The sequence below is a fragment of the Neofelis nebulosa genome, chromosome X (genome assembly GCF_028018385.1).
Source record: "Neofelis nebulosa isolate mNeoNeb1 chromosome X, mNeoNeb1.pri, whole genome shotgun sequence".
NCBI lineage: Eukaryota > Metazoa > Chordata > Mammalia > Carnivora > Felidae > Neofelis > Neofelis nebulosa.
In genome coordinates, this window is record NC_080800.1 from 1639095 (window position 1) to 1660529 (window position 21435).

The 21435-nt window shown below is 48.6% G+C and overlaps 2 protein-coding genes across 8 annotated transcripts in view; both read left to right on the forward strand.

Annotated features, from left to right (window-relative positions):
- XG (Xg glycoprotein (Xg blood group)) overlaps positions 1 to 17057 on the forward strand; it is a 34516-nt gene extending 17459 nt beyond the window's left edge. For 2 of the 5 annotated variants that reach the window (XR_009257235.1, XM_058714065.1), the window contains exons 6-12: positions 3870 to 3932; positions 4791 to 4853; positions 9467 to 9517; positions 11382 to 11423; positions 13251 to 13286; positions 14400 to 14516; positions 15873 to 17057. Coding sequence is in view for 4 of the 5 variants with exons in the window: in XM_058714065.1 (XP_058570048.1) it covers positions 3870 to 3932; positions 4791 to 4853; positions 9467 to 9517; positions 11382 to 11423; positions 13251 to 13286; positions 14400 to 14516; positions 15873 to 15889 (389 nt within the window). In the remaining variant the exon portion in view is untranslated. The other 3 variants (XM_058714066.1, XM_058714067.1, XM_058714068.1) reach the window with 3 other exon arrangements.
- LOC131502889 (keratin-associated protein 5-1-like) lies at positions 11610 to 13242 on the forward strand. 3 transcript variants are annotated; one of them, XR_009257233.1, is made up of 4 exons: positions 11610 to 11899; positions 11997 to 12383; positions 12458 to 12580; positions 12670 to 13242. XR_009257233.1 is itself a non-coding variant. In XM_058714064.1 (3 exons), the coding sequence occupies exons 2-3, from the start codon at positions 12019 to 12021 to the stop codon at positions 13220 to 13222; spliced, it is 918 nt and encodes a 305-aa protein (XP_058570047.1). In that variant the 5' UTR covers positions 11610 to 11899; positions 11997 to 12018; the 3' UTR covers positions 13223 to 13242. The 3 variants fall into 3 exon arrangements, 1 of the variants encoding a protein (XP_058570047.1); XR_009257234.1 differs by having other exon boundaries at positions 11997 to 12377; XM_058714064.1 differs by lacking the exon at positions 12458 to 12580.
- Positions 17058 to 21435: the final 4378 nt, after the last annotated feature.

A 21435-nucleotide genomic window follows, 5' to 3' on the forward strand; every position in this document is an offset into this window, starting at 1 on the left:
CTCCACCCTGCTTGGATGAAGCCTGCCGTGTCTCCCCTGCGGGTCTTCCTCCAGCCGCCTTTGAAGTAGGGAACGGCTTTCCCTGCAGGAAACCGAGTCTCACCCGTAAGCAGGGGGAGCTGGCAGGGTGAACCCACAGCACGCATTTTATTTCCCGTTGCTCTGACCACTGCAAAGTAGGGTGTGCTTGGCGGATAGTGAACGTTATTGCGATGCATTTTTTAAAAATCTGTTTAATGTTTTTTTAATTTATTTTTGAGACAGAGAGAGACAGAGAATGAGCAGGGAAGGGGAAGAGAGAGAGGGAAACACAGAATCCAAAGCAGGCTCCAGGCTCTGTTTGAGCTGTCAGCACAGAGCCTGATGCGGGGCTCAAACTCACGGACTGCGAGATCATGAGCTGAGCTGAAGTCGGACGCTTAACCGACTGAGCCACCCAGGCGCCCCGCGATGCATTTTTAATTAGGCTGAGGACTTTTCCTTTTTCGCTTGTTTGCACGGTTCCAAATTCTGTCCCCCCAAAAAGTCCACATGCATTGTGCTGTGTACTGTACATCATTTATCCTCAGTGTGTGCTTGGGTTCAAAGGCTTGGCAGACACTGTTCCCATAGATTTCTTAAAAAAAAAAAGTTAAAATAAATTAAAACAAAACAAAACAAAAACAAAAAAAAAGTTAACTGAAAGGAAACATTGACGGACAAACTCAGTAAAGTCCTTAGCAATTCAAAAGCGCTGAAAACGTAAAACCAGACCAGGTTAGGGCCGCGTGAAGCAGGGCTAAGTCAAAGGCTTCCAGAAGCGGTCCCAGAATCCCGTTCTGGCGCTGCCATGCGTGAAAATTCATCTCCTCCAGGAGGGGCCGCCCAGCGTCAGGACCAGGGTCCAAGGAAGCCGATACCTAATTGAAAATCCACAGTAGCATCCATGGCCGCGGTTAACGGTGCTTTTGTCACCATGCACCCTCACCTTTTAAAACTTTCTTTCCGGCATTAACACCTCCAAGTGCCTGAGCCTTTCCTCTTCCTGGAAGTCACTTTTTTTTAATTTTTAAAAATGTTTTTATTTAGTTTTGAGAGATAGAGACAGAGCGTGAGCGGGGGAAGGGCAGAGAGAGAGGGAGACACAGAATCCGAAGCAGGTTCCGGGCTCCGAGCGGTCAGCACGGAGCCCGACACGGGGCTTGAACTGACGAACAGTGAGATCATAACCTGAGCCGAAGTTGGATGCTGAACCGACTGAGCCACGCAGGCGCCCCAGAAATTACTTTTAAAGTCTTGTTCCACGAGGAATCCATGGGAGTCCCTCACAGGAAGTGTTTCTTCCTCCCGGTGTGGGGGAAATGGGGGGTTAAATGTATACGATGAGTCAGCAGAACGGGGTGACTCAGTCCCCGGGGAAGTGAGGGGCGAGGCCCAGCGTGGGAGGGGACCCTCTGTGACTCAGGGCGCCAGCTGCCGATGCCATCTGGGAGCTGTTTTCACGCTTTGCTTAAACTCAGCGCACACACGAAACCAAGAGGGCGGGGGAGGTTGGTGAGAAGGTGATTAGGGCAACCGGCCCCCCGAAGTCCGTTGCTTGGCCCCTGGCTCGCCCCGGGGCTCCTGGATGTGTCCCTTGAGAAGGAAGACGCATCGTTGACAGTGGCCCTGAAAAGTCCCTTGGGTGTGGGGCGTTCCGGAACGTTCTGTTCCAAAAGACAGATGGTCACAGATGAGCCACGTTGAGAAAGGGCCTCCAGATGGAACGCTGTGGGGTTTTCTGCCAGGGGCCACCTGCTGCGACGTGTGGCTGCTGGGCGATTTATTGGGGGCCCCGATGCAGCGAGAATGAGCTCTGGATCCTTTAGGACGAATATGGGTCCCCCTGAGCTCGGTGGTGGGGTCTCTGACACACGGACGTAGGAGAACCTCAGATTCTCCCCTGCACACACCTGCTCCCTGAGGACACTCCTTCTGGGCGTCCCCCTGAGCTCCTGGTGTTTACACCTGCCCCTTCCAGAACCTCCGGGTTCGCTCTCTGATTCTCTCATCTGACCCCAGCAGCGGGGTCCCCACACTGGCTTCCAAGCAACCAGGAGGGGGCCACGGAGGGATGTGCCCCCACCCCGTCCCCCCATTTGTGCGTTGAATCCCTAACCTTCAGGACCTCCCGATGGGACTCTGGTTACATATGGGGTCTTTGGGGAGGTAAATGGGTCCAGATGAGGTTGTTAGGGTGGGTCCTGGGAGCATAACACCAGTGTCCTTCAAAAAAGAGATCAAGACACGGACATGCACGGAGAGACGGCCACGTGAGGACACGGGGAGAACACAGCGTCTACATGCCAACCAGGGAGGCCTCAGGAGGAACCAGCCTCTGCCCTGCCTGGATCTCAGACCCCCAGCCTCCACCCCTCCTGGATCTCAGACCCCCAGCCTCTGCCCTGCCTGGATCTCAGACCCCCAGCCTCCACCCCTCCTGGATCTCAGACCCCCAGCCTCCAGTCCTGCCTGGATCTCAACCTCCCAGCCTCGGCCCTGCCTGGATCTCAGGTTCTAAGCCTCAGCCTTACCTAGACCTCAGACTCCCAGCCTCTGCCCTGCCTGGATCTCAGCCTCCCAGCTTTGACTCCTCCTGGATCTCAGTCTCTCAGCCTCAGCCCTGCGTGGATCTCAGATCCCCAGCCTCAGCCCTGCCTGGATCTCAACCTCCCAGCCTCAGCCCTGCCTGGATCTCAGACTCCCAGCCTCTGCCCTCCCTGGATCTCAGCATCCCAGCCTTGGCCCTGCCTGGACCTCAGAGTCCCAGCCTCTGCCCTGCCTGGATCTCAGACCCCCCAGCCTTGGCCCTGCCTGGATCTCAGACCCCCAGCCTCTGCCCTGCCTGGATCTCAGACCCCCAGCCTCGGCCCTGCCTGGATATCAGACCCCCAACCTTGGCCCAGCTTGGATCTCAGACTCCCAGCCTCGGCCCTGCCTGGATCTCAGTCTCTCAGCCTCAGCCCTGCATGGATCTCAGATCCCCAGCCTTGGCCCTGCTTGGATCTCAGACTCCCAGCCTCTGCCCTGCCTGGATCTGAGACCCCCCCAGCCTCAGCACTGCCTGGACCTCAGCCTCCCAGTTTCAGCCCTGCCTGAGCCTCAGACTCCTGGCCTCGGCCCTGCCTGGACCTCAGACCCCCAGCCTCAGCCCTGCCTGGATCTCAGACCCCCAGCCTCAGCCCCGACTGGATCTCAGCCTCCCAGCCTCAGCCCTTCCTGGATCTTACCCTCTCAGCTTGCAGGACCAGGAGGGGATCCATGTGTCTTGCTTCAGCCAGCCTTGTTTGTGGTGTTTGTTGTGGCCACGGTATGAAATCGATACGGAAGCTTTGCCTTACTTCAGGGAAATTGCTTCCAACCCTAAACAAGGCCGTCTCTACAGTTTTGCATCTCGAAGTTCCCCTTTCGAAAAACCTTGTGCTTAGGCGATCGGTTTCCCTGGGAGGCTGGGGGTGAAGTTCCGCACCACGCGGAGGTCTCAGGGTCGGATGCCCCCCCGGGGCAGACCTGCATGATGTGGGGGAAATACACCGAATGGGCCCCACCCTGGGAGGGCGCCCCGTTTGCAAGGCGGCTCCCAGAAGCGTTTTGTGCAGGCTCGTTCCCCAGATACGCGGGGTGGGGGGTCCCCCAGGAGGCGATGCGGGTAGTCGAGCTGGCCGGGAGCGAGGGACAGGTCACCCCCAGGAGGGCACGCGTCCCTGCTGCGGCCACTGGCTCTCCGGAGAGACCACTGAGGTCTCGGTGGCAGGCTCAGCGTGTGGGGCTGTGCTTCGTTAGTTGTGCGGCTGGCCGATGGCCGAAAGGCCTCATTACTTTCCTGAAATCGCGGTGTTGTGTTCCGACAGGCATCTACCCCCGGCCGAGGCCACCCCCGCGCCCCCAGCCCGGCGGTTCCGACAGCGGTGGAGGTAAGCGCAAGGAGACGCGTTTGAGAAGCCCTCGGGGTGCACGGGGTGTGGCCTTTACTCACGCCTGGAATTGTCCCCTTGGTGGTGCGATGTTAGTAAGGGCTCATGATGGAGGCTGTTCTCTGCTCACACGTATTTCGGGAGATGCCCCTTTAAGCAAAATCAGTGAGATGTCATGAGCCCTCCAGGGCAGGAAAGCCCTTTCCTGGGGTCCCCAGTGCTCGGGGCAGCGTCACTGAGGGAGAAGTTCTTGCAGAAAGAAATCAGAGAAGCCTCTACAGGCCTTTTCCATGTCATAGTTTTATCAAATTGAGCACTTACTATGTGCCTGCAGGGAGGAAATGCCGAGCGTTTAATTAAGCACTTACTATGTGCTTGCATGGAGGACTTTGAACGCGGTTAATTGAGCACTCTGTATGGGCCAAGCCTGGTGCTGGGCATGGGGGTTCGGTCATCATCGACGGCATGTGGCCCCTTGCAGCGTGCTAGGGGGCAGAAACAAATGGATGGATATGTGTGGGAGGCGTGGGGCAGGAAGTGCAGCCTGTGTTGAGTGCAGAGGGCATGTGCAAAGGTCCTGGGGTTGGGTGTCATCTTCTCCGTTTTGCATCTCCCTTGATCAGACGGGGTCCGTCCTACCAACTGCCCTTCCCGGGATGCTGGGTCCCCCCCCCCCGCCCCCCGCGCTCTCCCCGCAGGAATGATGGCATCCCACCCACAGTTTGGTTCCGGCGCCCTGGCGTCCTGGAAAGGGTCCGCCCGGCCCTCCGTAAGCTGCCCGCGTCGGGTCACACGGGCTGGGTTTACAGAGGGCTGTCTGCGCGGGGTTTGAGGAGTGCTCTGTGCTGCACCCTGCAGGTTACTTTGGGAACAGGGACCAGGATGACGGCCGCTACCCGCCCAGGCCCAGGCCGCCCGCAGGTACGCCCATGGCTTCTCTCACTTGACTGGGGGGAGGCCGCGGGTCCCGCCTGGGTGCAAGGTGCACCCCGCGAACATGGGGCGCGGGGCGTCCCCTCCGATGCCGCAGCGCAGTGGGCCTCACACCCCTGACGCTCTGGAGGCGCAGGTTGCGGGCGAGGCTGGAAACGGGGCAGATTCCCCTGGAAGGTGGTGGTGGCGTGTGTACGCACGTGTGCGCGGCGTGTGCCCGAATGGACCTGTGTGTGCGCATACCTTTACGGCCTCTGCTCGGACGTGTGCATACGGGCCTTTATGCATACACGTCCATACGTCCACGTATCCACGTACCGCTTTGTGTGCAGGGCTTTATGTACGCACGTCTCTCCAAATCTGCATGTATGCACACGTCCCTTTATGTAAATACACACGTCTGGATACATAAGTCCCTGTACCTTTCTTTACGTATCCATCCCTTTATGTATATTTACATATACACCTCTGGATACATAAGTCTCTGTATCTTTCTTTACGTATCTATCCCTTTATGTATATTTACATATACACCTTTATATACATAAGTCCCTGTATCTTTCTTTATGTATCTATCCCTTTATGTATGTTTACATATACACCTCTGGATACATAAGTCCCTGTATCTTTCCTTACATATCTATCCCTTTATGTATATTTACATATACACCTCTGGATACATAAATCCCTGTACCTTTCTTTACATATCTATCCCTTTATGTATATTTACATATACACCTCTGGATACATAAATCCCTGTACCTTTCCTTACGTATCTATCCCTTCATATTTACATATACACCTCTGGATATATAAGTCCCTGTATCTTTCCTTACATATCTATCCCTTTATGTATATTTACATATACACCTCTGGATACATAAGTCCCTGTATCTTTCTTTACGTATCTATCCCTTTATATTTACATATACACCTCTGGATACATAAGTCCCTGTATCTTTCTTTACGTATCTATCCTTTTATGTATATTTACATACACACCTGTGTATACATAAGTCCCTGTATCTTTCCTTACATATATATCCATTTATGTATATTTACATATACACCTCTGGATACATGAGTCCCTGTATCTTTCCTTACATATCTATCCCTTTATGTATATTTACATACACACCTCTGGATATATAAGTCCCTGTATCTTTCTTTATGTATATATTCCTTTATATATATTTACATGTACATCTTTATATACATAAGATGTATGTACATATTTTGATATATTTATACTTTATGTATATATCGTGTTACATATGTTTACATAAACACATTTATATATGAATATATCTTTATATATCTTTATGTATATGTACCTTTATATACATATGCCCATATTTGTATGTCTTCATATTTATCATATATCCGTTTTTATATATTTATATATACACATTTATATGTGTATGTACATATTTATACATCTCTGCATATACACCTTTTATAAATACATACGTGTTTATATACAGTGTGTATACATACCTTTATGTATGTGTTTCCATATATCTTTATATTTATGTATATATATTTGTATGTGCATGATTATAGATAGAGTTTATATCACTACTTTTGTACATATCTTTATACATGTGTATAGATGCATTTTTATATATGTATATACATACCTTTATATATGGACATATACACAGCTTTATATATCTGTGTATGTATTTTGAGTGTATATATACTGTTATATATGGGTATATTTTTATATATAGTTATTTGTATATCTCTATGTATACTTATATACCTTTATACATACATATATATACTTTTATGTGTGTGTATCATTATATATGTAGTTTCAGATAAATATATCTTTATTTGTGTATATGTATATTTACCTGTAGGTATATTTTTATATATAGTTACTTGTATATCTGTATGTATACTTATATACCTTTATACATACATATGTATACTTTTATGTGTGTGTATCATTATATATGTAGTTTCAGATAAATATATCTTTATTTGTGTATATGTATATTTATCTGTAGGTATATTTTTATATATAGTTACTTGTATATCTGTATGTATACTTATATACCTTTATACATACATATGTATACTTTTATGTGTGTGTATCATTATATATGTAGTTTCAGATAAATATATCTTTATTTGTGTATATGTATATTTACCTGTAGGTATATTTTTATATATAGTTACTTGTATATCTGTATGTATACTTATATACCTTTATACATACATATGTATACTTTTATGTGTGTGTATCATTATATATGTAGTTTCAGATAAATATATCTTTATTTGTGTATATGTATATTTACCTGTAGGTATATTTTTATATATAGTTACTTGTATATCTGTATGTATACTTATATACCTTTATACATACATATGTATACTTTTATGTGTGTGTATCATTATATATGTAGTTTCAGATAAATATATCTTTATTTGTGTATATGTATATTTACCTGTAGGTATATTTTTATATATAGTTACTTGTATATCTGTATGTATACTTATATACCTTTATACATACATATGTATACTTTTATGTGTGTGTATCATTATATATGTAGTTTCAGATAAATATATCTTTATTTGTGTATATGTATATTTATCTGTAGGTATATTTTTATATATAGTTACTTGTATATCTGTATGTATACTTATATACCTTTATACATACATATGTATACTTTTATGTGTGTGTATCATTATATATGTAGTTTCAGATAAATATATCTTTATTTGTGTATATGTATATTTATCTGTAGGTATATTTTTATATATAGTTACTTGTATATCTGTATGTATACTTATATACCTTTATACATACATATGTATACTTTTATGTGTGTGTATCATTATATATGTAGTTTCAGATAAATATATCTTTATTTGTGTATATGTATATTTACCTGTAGGTATATTTTTATATATAGTTACTTGTATATCTGTATGTATACTTATATACCTTTATACATACATATGTATACTTTTATGTGTGTGTATCATTATATATGTAGTTTCAGATAAATATATCTTTATTTGTGTATATGTATATTTACCTGTAGGTATATTTTTATATATAGTTACTTGTATATCTGTATGTATACTTATATACCTTTATACATACATATGTATACTTTTATGTGTGTGTATCATTATATATGTAGTTTCAGATAAATATATCTTTATTTGTGTATATGTATATTTATCTGTAGGTATATTTTTATATATAGTTACTTGTATATCTTTATCTGTGTATGTGTATATCTACTTTTACATATGTAGATATGTATATTTGTGTGTATATCTATGTGTGTGTATTTATCCACACACACACCCTCACACACATACACATACGCACGTGCATAGAAAGCTTTCACGCAGTGTTTTCTGTGTGACTGGGAAGTGACCCCCTTCATAGGCATTTTCATACGTGAATAAAAGCACATGCCCTCCGTGAGACAGACGGGTGCTGTGTCCGCCAGGGGGTAACGTATGAGGCTCTAGTGCACGGCTGTGAGGTTTCTGCTGGGTCGAGTTCTGCGTGTCCAGAAGAGGTACGTGAGGACTTCTCCCCGATACCTTGCGGAGGGGCCTCTTTGTCATCTGGACGACCAGGATGCACACACGCATCTTTTCTGCAATGTTGGAACGCCACCAACAAATAACTTTGACTCGTTATTGCAGTAATGATCACACGATAATAATGCGTAGCCTTTGGTACAGAGCACTGATGGTGGGGACCGCCTTCCCAGCCTTCCTTCTCAGAATGGTGACCCTGTGTCTGGGTCTCTGGTCCTGCTCAGATGTCTCTGCAGGACAGGGATGGATGCACCTGCATTTATCTGGTGCCATCAGGATACATACGTGCCCTCTGAAGGCACAAACTTTTTTCTTTTTTGTTAATTTTTCAAATGTTTATTTATTTTTTTTTTAAATTTTTTTTTTTTTCAACGTTTTTTATTTATTTTTGGGACAGAGAGAGACAGAGCATGAACGGGGGAGGGGCAGAGAGAGAGGGAGACACAGAATCGGAAACAGGCTCCAGGCTCCGAGCCATCAGCCCAGAGCCTGACGCGGGGCTCGAACTCACGGACCGTGAGATCGTGACCTGGCTGAAGTCGGACGCTTAACCGACTGCGCCACCCAGGCGCCCCTCAAATGTTTATTTTTGAGAGAGAGAGAGTGTGTGAGCAGGGTAGGGACAGAGAGACAGGGAGACACAAAATCTGAACCACGCTCCAGGCTGCAGGCTCCGAGCTGTCAGCCCAGAGCCCGACGTGGGGCTCGAACCCATAAACCGGGAGATCATGACCTGAGCCGAAGTCCGATATTTAACCGCCTAAGCCCCGTCAGGCACCCCGCACAGAGCTTTCTGTGGGGGTGCCTGCCTGGGCATGAATTTTCCTACAGAAAGCTGTGACTTTGGGGGCACCCTTGGATGTGCCCTCACGGCCCCTGCTCTTGGCTGCCGTATGGGGCTCCCTTTGGGGTGACTCCTGGGCATGGCTTGGTGCCGTCACCAGCGACCCAAGCAGACGCCTGCTGCAACCCTGTGCGCCCCAGCAGAGCGCAGCTGAAATCTGCCTTCTGTCCCACAGCTGGCGGTGGTGGCTACTATCCCAACAATGACGGCCACGGAAATGCCTATGGTAGGTCCAGCACTTGGGCCCCCCGGAGGGCGAGGGTGGCGGGAGGTGGTGTCATATTTCCAGGGCTCCTGTTTGCATCCCACAACAATTTCTTCCTGCGGTCTTGGGTGTTGGCTCTGTGCTGGTGTGCTGGGTTTGGAGCCCTGTCTGCACTGACCCTCTGGCTGGCCTGCCTCCTGCCCTCCAGGGACCCAGGTGTGCACGCAGGTAGTGAGAAACAGAGCAGCTGACACTAGGGGAACAGCAGCCGGTGAATCGGTGTGTGCGGGGATCTTTGTTACGCGGCTCAGCGGCTGACCATTGCAAACAGAAAACACTCTGGGCGGGCAGATCCTGGCAGGAGGGGAAGGAAGTGTCCACAGCAGGAAGTAACGGGGGTCTCGTCTACACTGAGTGTATCTCAGAGTAAGCGGGCGATCTTGAAGCTCTCAGCCATTGTCTGCTTCTGTAAGGGAAGGCTGATGACAAAATGTCATGCTGGGAAAAGAAAACGCCACGGATTGTTTTTTCCTTTTTTTTATTGGAGACACAATGCACGTAAACATTGTATTCATTCTATGTATATAAAGTAACAGTTCCCTATTGGTGACATGTTGCAAAATTATTGGGACTGTAATTCCGCCGGTCCCGCATCGCATCGGGATGCATAGTTACAAATTTTATTTATTTTTTTTATTCCGAAATGAGAACCTTTAAGATTTACTTCCTTAGCAACTTAAATAATTTAATGCTTACTTATTTTTGAGAGAGAGCATGAGTGGGAGAGAGGCAGCAAGGGACAGAGACAGGGGAGCAGAAGCAGGGTCCTCAACACCAGAGAGCTGGACGCGGGGCTCGAGCCCATGAACCGTGAGATCACGACCTGAGCCCAAGTCAGAGGCTGAACCGACTGAGCCACCCAGGCGCCCCCTTCCCTTAGCAATTTTGAGATGCGATACATTCGCATTATGATGTGATACAGGGTCGTTAATCAGCGTCTCCGTTCTGCCCATGACGTCCTGGGGCTTATAAATGCAGACTTGTCCCTCTGATTCGGTTCACCCGTCAGTCAATTTACCGGTCAAAGGCAAAGCATGAATTTACTTTTCTCTTTGCCATTGGTTACGGGCTTTCAGCATCAGAACTGAATGGAGTCACGGTCTGGTGGGTTGTGACTGATATGGGTGCATTTGCAAGGCGTCGGGGTCCTGTTGGAGATGTGGTCCGTGAATCTCCGCAGCCTTGGGATGAGGAAATAATAGTTTACAGCCCGTTTTACAAAGTAAAGGTGACAGGGACAGACCTCCGTCACCCCATAGATGGCCCTGTCCCCATAACACAATGGGAAATTGTCGGCCAAAAGCAGATGCCATTTTTAAGAAATTGTTTTCAATGTTTGTTTATTTTTGAGACAAAGAGAGCATGAGCGGGGGCAGGGGCAGAAAGAGAGGGAGGCACAGAATCTGAAGCGGGTTCCAGGCTCTGAGCTGTCAGCACAGAGCCCGACGTGGGGATTGGACTCGAGAGCTGTGAGATCATGACCTGAGCCGAAGTCGGACGCCCAACCGACTGAGCCATCCAAGTGCCCGGAAAAGAGATTTTTTTCTTTGAAACTTGGCAATCATCATCACACGGGGCCCCTGATCCTCTGGGGTGAGGAGTTCCGAGCCCCTTGAGCCGAAGGCCGTGCAGTGTGGCCTCAGCTTCCAGTCCCCTGTGGTCAGAGGCCACGCCGTGGGGACGGTGCACCTTTCGGTTGCACGGGGAGGGCGGCCTCGACATCTCCCCAGCCTCACGCGGCATCTTGGGTCGGGTGTGCTGCTGTTCTCGGTGCCGCCCCAGAAACTTCCGGGGTTCCAGTTCACGTGCTCTTTCTGTCCCGCAGGAGGAGGGCGTTCTAGACCCAACTCTTACGGAAATAATTATGGTAAAGGGATTGTTTTGTTCGCGCCGTGCGAGGACGGGCTGTCCTCGGGGAGAACTAACACCGACTGCACGCTGGCGGGGGGCGGGTCGCATTGTGTCCTGTGTGGACACCAGGTCACCAGCTGGGTCTAACTCGTGTGCTTTTCTCGTCAGAGAAGTTGTTTCCCTTTCTTGGAAGGAAGTGAGCCCTGCTTACAGTTCGTCATGTGTCTGTGTGTGTACATGCATGTGCGTCTGTGGTAGTGTGCAGTGCGCGTGTGCAAGTGTTTCTTGCACATGTGTGGCCGTGTGCGTGTGTGTGTGGAGGTGTGTGTGCATGTGTCTGGTGTTCGTGTGGGCTTGTGCATGTGTGGTGTGCGTGTGTATGTGTGGGTGGGTATGTGCCCATGTGTGGAGGTGTGCGTGCACACGCGTGTAGATGGGCGTGTACATGTGTGGAGGCATGTGTATGTGTGGTGTGCGTGTACGTGTGTGGACGTGCGAGTGCACACGTGTGTAGATGGGCGTGTACATGTGTGGAGGCGTGTGTGGGTGTGCGTGTGCACTTGTGTGGTATGTGTGTACGTGTGTGGAGGTGTGAGTGCACATGTGTGTAGATGGGCGTGTACATGTGTGGAGGCTTGTGTGTGCACATGTGGGTGTGGGTGTGCACGTATGTGGAGGTCTGCGTGTGCCCGTGTGTGATGTGTGTGCACGTGTATAGGCATGTGTGTGGGTGTGTACATGCATGTAGGTGTGCATGTGTGTGCATGTACATGTGTAGAGGTGTGCGTTGCACTGTGTGTAGATGGGCGCGTACATGTGTGGGGGCATGCACGTGTGTGTGTGTACATGTGTGGAGGTGTGCGTGTGTACATGTGGGTGTGCGTGTGCTCGTGTGGAGGTGTGTGCACGTGTGTAGGCATGTGTGTGGGTGTGTACATGTATGTAGTCGTGCACATGTGTGTGTACATGTGTGGAGGTGTGCGTGTGCACATGTGTGGAGGCGGGCGTGTACACGTGTGTAACCCTGTGTGTGCATTTACATGTGTGGAGGTGTCCGTGTGCACGTGTGTGGTGGGCGTGTACACGTGTGTAGGCCTGTGTGTGGGCGTGTACATGTGCCGAGGCATGCACGCATGTGCGTGTCCATGTGTGGAGGTGTGCGTGTGTATGTGTGTGGTGTGCGTGTGCACGTGTATGGAGGTGTGTGTGTGGGCGTGTACATATGCGGAGGCGTGCACGTGTGTGCGTGTGTATGTGTGGAGGTGTGCGTGTGCACGTGTGTGGAGGTGTGTGCACATGTGTAGGTGTGTGTGTGGGTATGTACATATGCGGAGGAGTGCACGTGTGTATACTTGTGTGGATGTGTGCATGTGCACGTGTGTAGGCATGTGTGTGGGTGTGTACATGTGTGTAGGCGTGTACGTGTGTGTCCATGTGTGGAGGTGGGCGTGTGCACGTGTGTGGGCCTGTGTGTGGGAGTGTACACGTGCGGAGGCATGCACGTGTGTGTGCTTGTGCGTGCATACATCGGTTCGTGTGTGCACATGCATGAATATGAGTGGAAGCTCACATCTGTTGCATATGTGTGCATGGGCACGTACCCCGACCCCTGACACGGAACCTGTACCCCCGTGTGTCTCCACCGCGGCCTGCCCCCCCTCACCATGTCGTGTGGCGTGCACACCTGCTCCCCCTGTGGCTGTCCCTGCCTCCCTGGGAGCGGGAGGCTCCCCGCGATGGGGGCCGGTCATGCGCTGTGCTTGGACCCGCGAGCCCAGCGCCCGGGGCTGGACGCGCCTCGGAACACACTCATGACTGTGTGCCCTTCCCCTTCCCCTTCCAGGCGGAGACGGATACTCCACGTACGGCAACCAGCAAGGTAACGGGTCGGGGCCACGCCCCGCGTCTTTAATAAAAACACGCTCTCACTGGGCGCGCGAGGCCCGCGTGGTCCCCACCTCTGGTCTTTGACGGAGCACCTGCCGTCTTCACGTTGGGAAGGAAGGTCCTGAACAGCCCTGTGTGCCTTCGGGGGGCGGTCAGCGCCCCGGGGGTTCAGGGAAGGAGAAAGGAGGGCGCGTGCCAGGCCGCCGGATGCCTGGTGGCCGCGAGGGCACGGTGGGGATCGTGGGCCTGTGTCGGTGCCACCGAGGGCTGTCCTTTGCTGAACGCACAGCTCGGGAGGCCGAGAAGGAGAACAGGAAGAAGGGCACGGGCGCTGTGCCCTCGTGAAGCCCCCAGAGCGCACGGCCGGCCCCAGGGCAGGGGTGCGGTCCAGGGGACCGACGAACATCCGGCCCAGACACACGGCTGCACGGAATGTATGGGGTCCCGCGGCAAGAGGGGGGGACGATGGCAGGCTGGGGTGGGGTCCGGGCACGCGAGGCTTCCCTCCGGTGATGATATCCAAGCCAAGGTGCCATGGGGGCCAAGGATCCTTGCCTACGACCCGCCAGGGGCTCGACCCCGCCTGACACAAGACGCAGGGGGTCGGTGTCCACACAGGCAACGACTTCTCTTTCCAAGTGTTGACTTTTGCCACGCGAGGTCCTGCACGGGAGAAACCAAAGCTGTGCGGTAACCTTCCCTTGAAGGCGTCAGCCTGTGGGGTGTGAATGAGTCCAGACCTGTGGCTGTCAGGACACGTTTTGGTTTGAAGAAAAAAAAATTTTTTTCTTTGGCCTGCATAAACATTCTACTTCGAAAACGGTACAAACCCGTCAAATTCAACAGGCAGACGAAAAACCAATCAAATGCCTCTCACAGGCACCGTTCTATCTTGAACGTCCTGCACGGGGAAGGCGTGCTTACTGATCTCCACGCGGGGTAGGCGCAGAACCCTTTCCTCTAGCTCCTCGTTCGGATTCTATGTATTTTTTTTGTCCGGAGTTGAGGGCAGGGATGGCGGGACGTGAGAATGTGGAGGCATTTAACACGAACGGCTTTCTCGCGGGGTATTTTCTCAGAACCTCTCGGTCTCTCCACCTGGCAGGTAACACGATAGCGAAAATCGTGTCCCCCATCGTGTCCGTGTTGGTGGTCATGCTGGTGGGTGCTGCCACGGGGTGGTTCCAACGAAACAGGAGGAGAAATTGTTTCAGGACAAGAGGCAAGTGTCTCGAGCTGGAAAGCTCCTTCCGGAGCCTGTCACTCAGCAGGGCTGTTTCTGGTGACGGCCAGCCTAGCACCCTGGCATGAGGACACGGTTTTCACTGGGGATTTTTGCGAGGGACACATGGGGACTTGGGAGAAGCCAGCACACGTGGTTTTCTGGTCCCACTTTGGGTACAGGCTCCTGGGTTTAAAGAATCACGTGCCCGGCTGGTGGCGGTCCTTGAGGAACAGAGGTGGTCAGTGAAGGGCCCTGAGGACATCTCTGCGGGGAGGGTCCTCGGACAGACACGGGGCCTCTGTTGTGGAAACAGCAGCTCCAAGTTTAAGCGACAGTGTCTTGAGTTTGGGTCCCAAGAGCCCCCTGCGTCTGACGGGGTCTGGGATTTGCAGGGAGTGTCTGCCCTCCCCTCCTTCCTGTCCTTAAGGTCGCTGTGAAAACCAGCCTTCCAGAAGGGATGTCAAAACCCCTAAAGCCTGCCCGGGGCCTCCCCCTGCTGGCGGATGCGGGCTATTGACCAAACGCAGGCTGGGACCAGCCAGCCTGCGTCTCCGCTGTCCCCGGGTCCCCCACAAAAGTCCGGCGGGGGTGGGGGCAGGAGAGGGGGACCGAGTCTGTGAACAACGTGTGGGCGTTGGAGAAGCAGGAGTGTAAAGCCGAATTGGGTTTTATTTTATTTTATTTTATTTTTTCATTTTTTTAAATGTTTATTTATTTTTGAGAGCGAGAAAGAGAGACAGAGACAGAGTGTAAGCGGCCGAGGGGCAGAGAGAGAGGGAGACAGAATCCCAAGCAGGCTCCAGGCCATCAGCACAGAGCCCGACGCAGGGCTGGAACCCACGAACCGTGAGATCGTGACCTGAGCCCAAGTCGGACGCTTAACCTTCTGTTCACACTAGGGACCTCAGACAAGCAAGGGTGCACACGATGTGGTGAACTGGCCCCTTCTAGGGGGGATGAGGTGCAGTGCACAACCTCGTGAACTGTATGTGTGCCACAGCCCCACAGTTAGCCTAGCACAGCTTATGGGGACATGGTTATCGGGTCGGGCTGACACTTACAGGGTGACAGACACCCGTGCCTTTACAGTGGGTTGTTTGAGCACGATTCACATTTATTTTGTAAGCTGGAAGGAATGAAAGCACCCGCATCAGAGACTTTGAAGGTTAAGAAAACCACATCCCTAAAAAAATATTAGCTGTGACCAAAAAGATAGAGTGGCTTGTTCGTTGAGGGTGTTCAAAGCCCTCAAGAGCCGAAAGCATAAAAAGGATGGTAATGCTTGAAAATCAAGCCACAGAGGAGTTTTCTTGTCCTTGGCGGTGACACTGTGTTCCCCGTCTTCCCTCACAGAACCAGAGCATGTGTGACGGCTTCAGGATCCCGTGGTTGCTTTGAGAAAAGCTCAGTGTAGACGAGGTCCCCGTGTATCGCTCCGTGACAGCTCCTTCCATTGCGGACGTCATCGCCACCCTAAAGCATCTCTGTCTGGAGGGGACCGACTGCCTGACAAAGAATTTCTGATCCGCCGGACGGGGGAGGGGGGTGTTTATAAAGATAAGTTAGCCAAGCCTTGGGTCCTAAGAAGACGGTCTGATCTGCACATTCGATGACTCCTTTGGCCAGATTGCGAGGCTGTGGTGGGTTCCCCAGAACTACCTCACGGTGCAGGATGCACACATTGTCCCAAAGTACAACAGGGGTGCAAAGGCATAAGGGGTCTCGGGCTGTGGGCTGCTGTCTCCTTCTGGGGGTTTCGGGGGACCCTCCGAGGGTTTCCAGCGGGCTCTGGGGAGAAACCTGATCCATGGGAAGTCTTCCTCAAGGAGCCAGCACCCCCCCCCCCCTTCCAGCTGGAACAAGCAGGATTCCCGCTGCTCAGTGCTGGCCGTGACCACGTAACCCTTATTTGCACCCAGTAAGGCTGGCATTTCCACTTGCTGGTGCACACACTCCCCGATGTGCAAGACATCGTGGGCAATCTGTGCAGACTTTTTCTCTTTTTTTCCTGCGAAATCTTATGATTTCGGTATTTTGGGAAGGGAGAAAATTGGGGCCAACAGTCATGATTTGTGCCTGTTGAGTCTTCCCGTATTATTTTTCATGTGATAGTCTGTAGGCAACTGTGTTGAAGGCGATGGCATCCTTTTCCTTGGTTTCTACTTTTTTCCGCCCCTTTTTACTGGAGTAGAAAATTCTAAGTCCTCAGGCATCTAAAAAGCATACTAGGTAATTGCTTCTATTTTAGTGACATTTTAGGGGAAGCTGGGAAAAAGGAAGGATTTGGGCTCATTGATAAGAGTTTCATCCAACTAACGTAAATGCTTATAGGACTTTCGGCGTTTGCCCTAAATATCAGCACTGAACATAAAGACAGTTACGGCAATCCAGAACTCATCAGGAGGGCCCAGGAAAGTCCTAAATTGTTGTATACACCACACTCATGGTTATGGACTGGGAGGTAGGTCTCCAGGGAGGACTTGAATGCAGAAAGACCTAGAAATAATTCCCCAAATAGAAAAGGGAATTTACAGCTAACGCTCTTGATGTGATGTGATTCATATGTGATTGCAGCACTTTCAAGATGGCCGTGGTTCCCGTCTGGTTGCTATTGGGATGGGAATGTCCTCTGACGTTTCTCCAGTGTCCCCATCGAGGGACAAAGCCTCGTGGCCCCAACACTCTTTCTGTACTCTTTTCTGCGGGTTTCGGTAGGAGTTTATTTTGAGTCTTGATAAAAAGTATGCGTGTATGTGGACAGACAGACACATGCACACCGTCACAGACACTCCTGGACGGAATGGAAGCATTCGTAACGACATAACGTCCATCGGTTTCCTGTAACTGCCATAAGTACATTTTTATCGTGTAAAAGAAATGTAAAAAAAATAAATAAATAAAGTAAGTGTAAAAGGAGAAAAGAATCAACCCCAGGTTGATGGCTGTCTTCTTTGTTTCCCACCGACGTTGATGAAACAGCACTGGAAAATAAAAATCATAAGGCAAGTAAATCCCCTCCTGGGCCTGGTGATGTGTCCATTGGGTGTGTGTTCTGTCTGAGATGGTCTCTGCTCCATCCCGGGGGACCTGGCAGGTATCTGAGGACTGGGTGGCCTTCCTTCACCCCTCCCCCCAGAAATGTTGAGGTTGGCACCATTTGGAATTAGACGGATTATGGGGCGCCTGGGTGGCTCAGTCGGTTAAGCATCCAACTTCCGCCCGGTCCGTGGGTTGGGCTCTGTGCTGACAGCTCGGAGCCTGGAGCCTGCTTCACATTCTGTGTCTCCCCTTTCTCCACCCCCTCCCCTGCTCACGCTCTGTGTCTCTCTGTCTCTTAATAATAAACGTGAAAAAAATAAAAATAGATAAAAAAAATAAAAAATATATAAATTAATTTTAAAAAATAAAAAATAAAAATAAATTTTAAAACTTTAAAAAAAAAAAAAAAAAAAGGAAAAGAGGGGAACCGGAAGCTGGTAAGTCTGCAACAGCCCCTCCCGTACGATGTTCACAGGGAGCGCAGCCCTGCCCCGCCTGGATCTCAGACTTCTTGCCTGCAGACCTGAGAGAGAGAATCAACGTGTGTTGTTGTTTCAGCTGCTGGGTGTGTGGGACTCTGTTGCGGCGGCCCTGAGAAACTCACGCACAGGCCGTGACATGTTGCATCCACATGTGTGACTTCCTGTGCACCTCGCCTGCACGACCTCTCTGGGCTGCAGGAGCTGCACCTGAAGGGTGGGTGGAATAACGGGGCTGTGCCTCGCCCGGATGCTGGGGGTGTAGGAGCTGAGGTGTCACAAGCAGTCCCAGCCGTGCCCGGTAGGTAGTGAGGTCTGCAGGTGCAGATGTGTGAAAAAAAAAAATACAAATAACCTTTTTTTCTTTTTATAAATAGAATGAGGTTCAATGAAATATATAGGATATTTCTTAGAGTCAGATGAGAAGATGAGACCGTGAAATCAAATCTGCGGACACTAATGAAACACACAGAGTGTTCGAGAATAGAGGCTGTCCCCACCAAACCTGCTTCGTGCCTCTTCTGAATCAACGGCGCCCTAGCCAGGCTCCAGGCTTCCCAGGCGAACTACAATTCCCAGAACCCTTTGCACGCTATGATAGTCATGTGACAGCTCTGGCCAATGGCGTGCCACCTCTATTTCTAAGGCTGCAGGAGAGTTCTATGTGCCTGCAGATGATCCCCTTCTGCAATGAAGAGATCTGGGGTGTATTTGGGGGCGGGGCTGCTGTGCCACAACCGGGGTGTCTCCACGGAGGGACCCTTCTCCTGTGGTCCTGACCCTCAGACCCTACTAATAAAAGGCTACAAGCTTCCAGTTGTGGACCCCACGCGTCTTCGGCGTCCTCGCCACAAAGCAGACGCGGCAACGTGGGAGTGTGTCCCGTGCCACCGTGCACACTTTACACGGACACCATGTGGTAGGACAATTGTACAACACACCCGGGCGAGCTCTGATCTCTCTCCACGAGCGTGTTCGCTTGGAGTCTGCAGGCGTCCACCGCTGGACACGCACAGATGATGTTTTCAGGGACTCTGGAAGATTCCCCTCTTCTTTCCACGTAAATTCACTATAAATGTAATCGTGGTGATAATTCAATACAAGTTTGTAATGACATATAGGCATTATATAATATATACACAACATATTTGTGCATATAAATTTATGTATCATTATATATAACATATTATTTATAAAATATATATTTATATATGTATACATATATATGAATACACTTAAGTATATAAGTGCTATAAAATATAAATATAAAATATATTATTTTTAAAATATATTTTTCTAATCATGTATATAACTATATATGAATATACTTATGTATATAAATACTATAAAATATAAATATAAAACACATACTATATAAGATAAATATATATACAATGTATACTATATAAGATATATAAAAATATGTATCTATAAATATGTATATATATTTGATGGATCGATAGGATGGATAGATAGACAGATGATGGATAGATAGATAGGTGATACATAGGTAGATAGATATGATGGATGGATAGACAGATAAATGGATATGATGCATATATCTATAGATAAGATGGGTGGATGGATAGATAGATAGATAGATAGATATGATGGATGGATAGAAAGATGGGTAGATAGGTAAATAGATAGATAGATACATATGATGGATGGTTGGATAGATAGGTGGATGGATGGATAAGTGGATGGATAGATAGATAGATAGATAGATAGATAGATAGATATGATGGATGGATAGATAGGTAGGTAGGTAGGTAAGTAGGTAGGTAGATAGATAGATAGACAGATAGATATAACAGATGGGGATGGATGCATGGATGGATGGATAGATAGATAGATATGATGGATGGGTGAATGGATGGATAGATAGATAGATAGATAGATAGATAGATAGATATGATGGATAGATAGAAAGATAGGTAGATAGATGATAGATAGATAGATAGATAGATAGATATGATGGATGGATAGAAAGATGGGTAGATAGGTAAATAGATATACAGATACATATGATGGATGGTTGGATAGATAGATGGGTGGATGGATGGATAGATAGGTGGATGGATGGATAGATAGATAGATAGATAGATAGATATGATGGATGGATAGATAAATGGATATGATGCATATATCTATAGATATGATGGGTGGATGGATAGATAGATAGATAGATAGATAGATATGATGGATGGATAGAAAGATGGGTAGATAGGTAAATAGATATACAGATACATATGATGGATGGTTGGATAGATAGATGGGTAGATGGATGGATAGATAGATAGATGTGGTTCAGTAATGGCTTTATGATTGGGCTGACATTACAGAATCTGACTTTCAAATTGCCTTTTTTTTTTTTTCTGGCTACATGAAGCTTGCTTGTTGTGGAAACTTGTAAACGGGATCTGCATGTGCACTGGTATTTTATCCTCCATCAGACTATTCACTGTACCTTGGGTTGCTTTTTGTTCCAGAGAATTTGAGCATTGATGAGAGCACATTAATCATTTTCTTAAAATTTCTTCCTCATGATGCATCACCAGGGCTCTGCCTGGACTCGTGCATTTGTCCCCAATCCCAGGGACACCCCCTACCCCCCATCCCTACCACCATGACCTCTATCTTGAGCAAGTGTTTATTGACATTGTGTTTGTTTGCTCATTGAGTTTACTTCCTTTTTCTTTGCATCCTTGGGTGTCTTATCAGATTTATGTGTCCCTGAAGATGGGGACTTGCACCCAGACTGTCTGTTCTTGCTGCCTTGTGTGAGACGGTTGTCCTTAAAGCTCTTTCTTTTTGATGGCTGAGAAATGTCATGTTGGAATGTGATACGGAGGGTGGGTGGATTTCAGAGCCCGTCAAACTTGTTCTGATCCGGTATTGCAAAGCAGTGATGACACATGGTCCCCAACCTGCACCAAGGGGGCTCTGCTCATTGGGACAGTTCTTCAGGATACTTATTCTGTCCTCGAGCCGTGTAATGTGGGACTCTGAAAGCTAATTCTTGCTCTGAACCCATCAACCTTTCCAGGACATGTTAATCCACTTTCACACGGGCCTTGAATTTTTTGTTTGTTTGTCAGAATGTCAGAAACATGGCCAAACAAATTACTTGAAACAAAAAATATTATTTACTTCTTTTTGTTCATAAACTAGTGATGGGACCCTCGATTTGGAAAGTTTTATTACTATATCTATCTATCTAGATATATGTATATCTGTGTATGTCTAGAGATATATATGTACACGTACAATGGAATATAATTCAGCCATAAAAAAAGATGAAATCTTGCCATTTGCAACCACGTGAATGGATCTAGAGTGTATTATGCTAAGAGAAATAAGTCAGAGAAAGAAAGAAATACCATATGATTTCACGC

Coding starts and splice junctions, on each gene's coding strand:
- LOC131502889 (XM_058714064.1), top strand. CDS start 12,019: ATGGGCGTGTACATGTGTGGAGGCTTGTGTGTGCACATGTGGGTGTGG. Junction 12,384..12,669: donor GTGTGTGTACATGTGTGGAG/GTGTGCGTGTGC, acceptor GTATGTGTGGAG/GTGTGCGTGTGCACGTGTGT.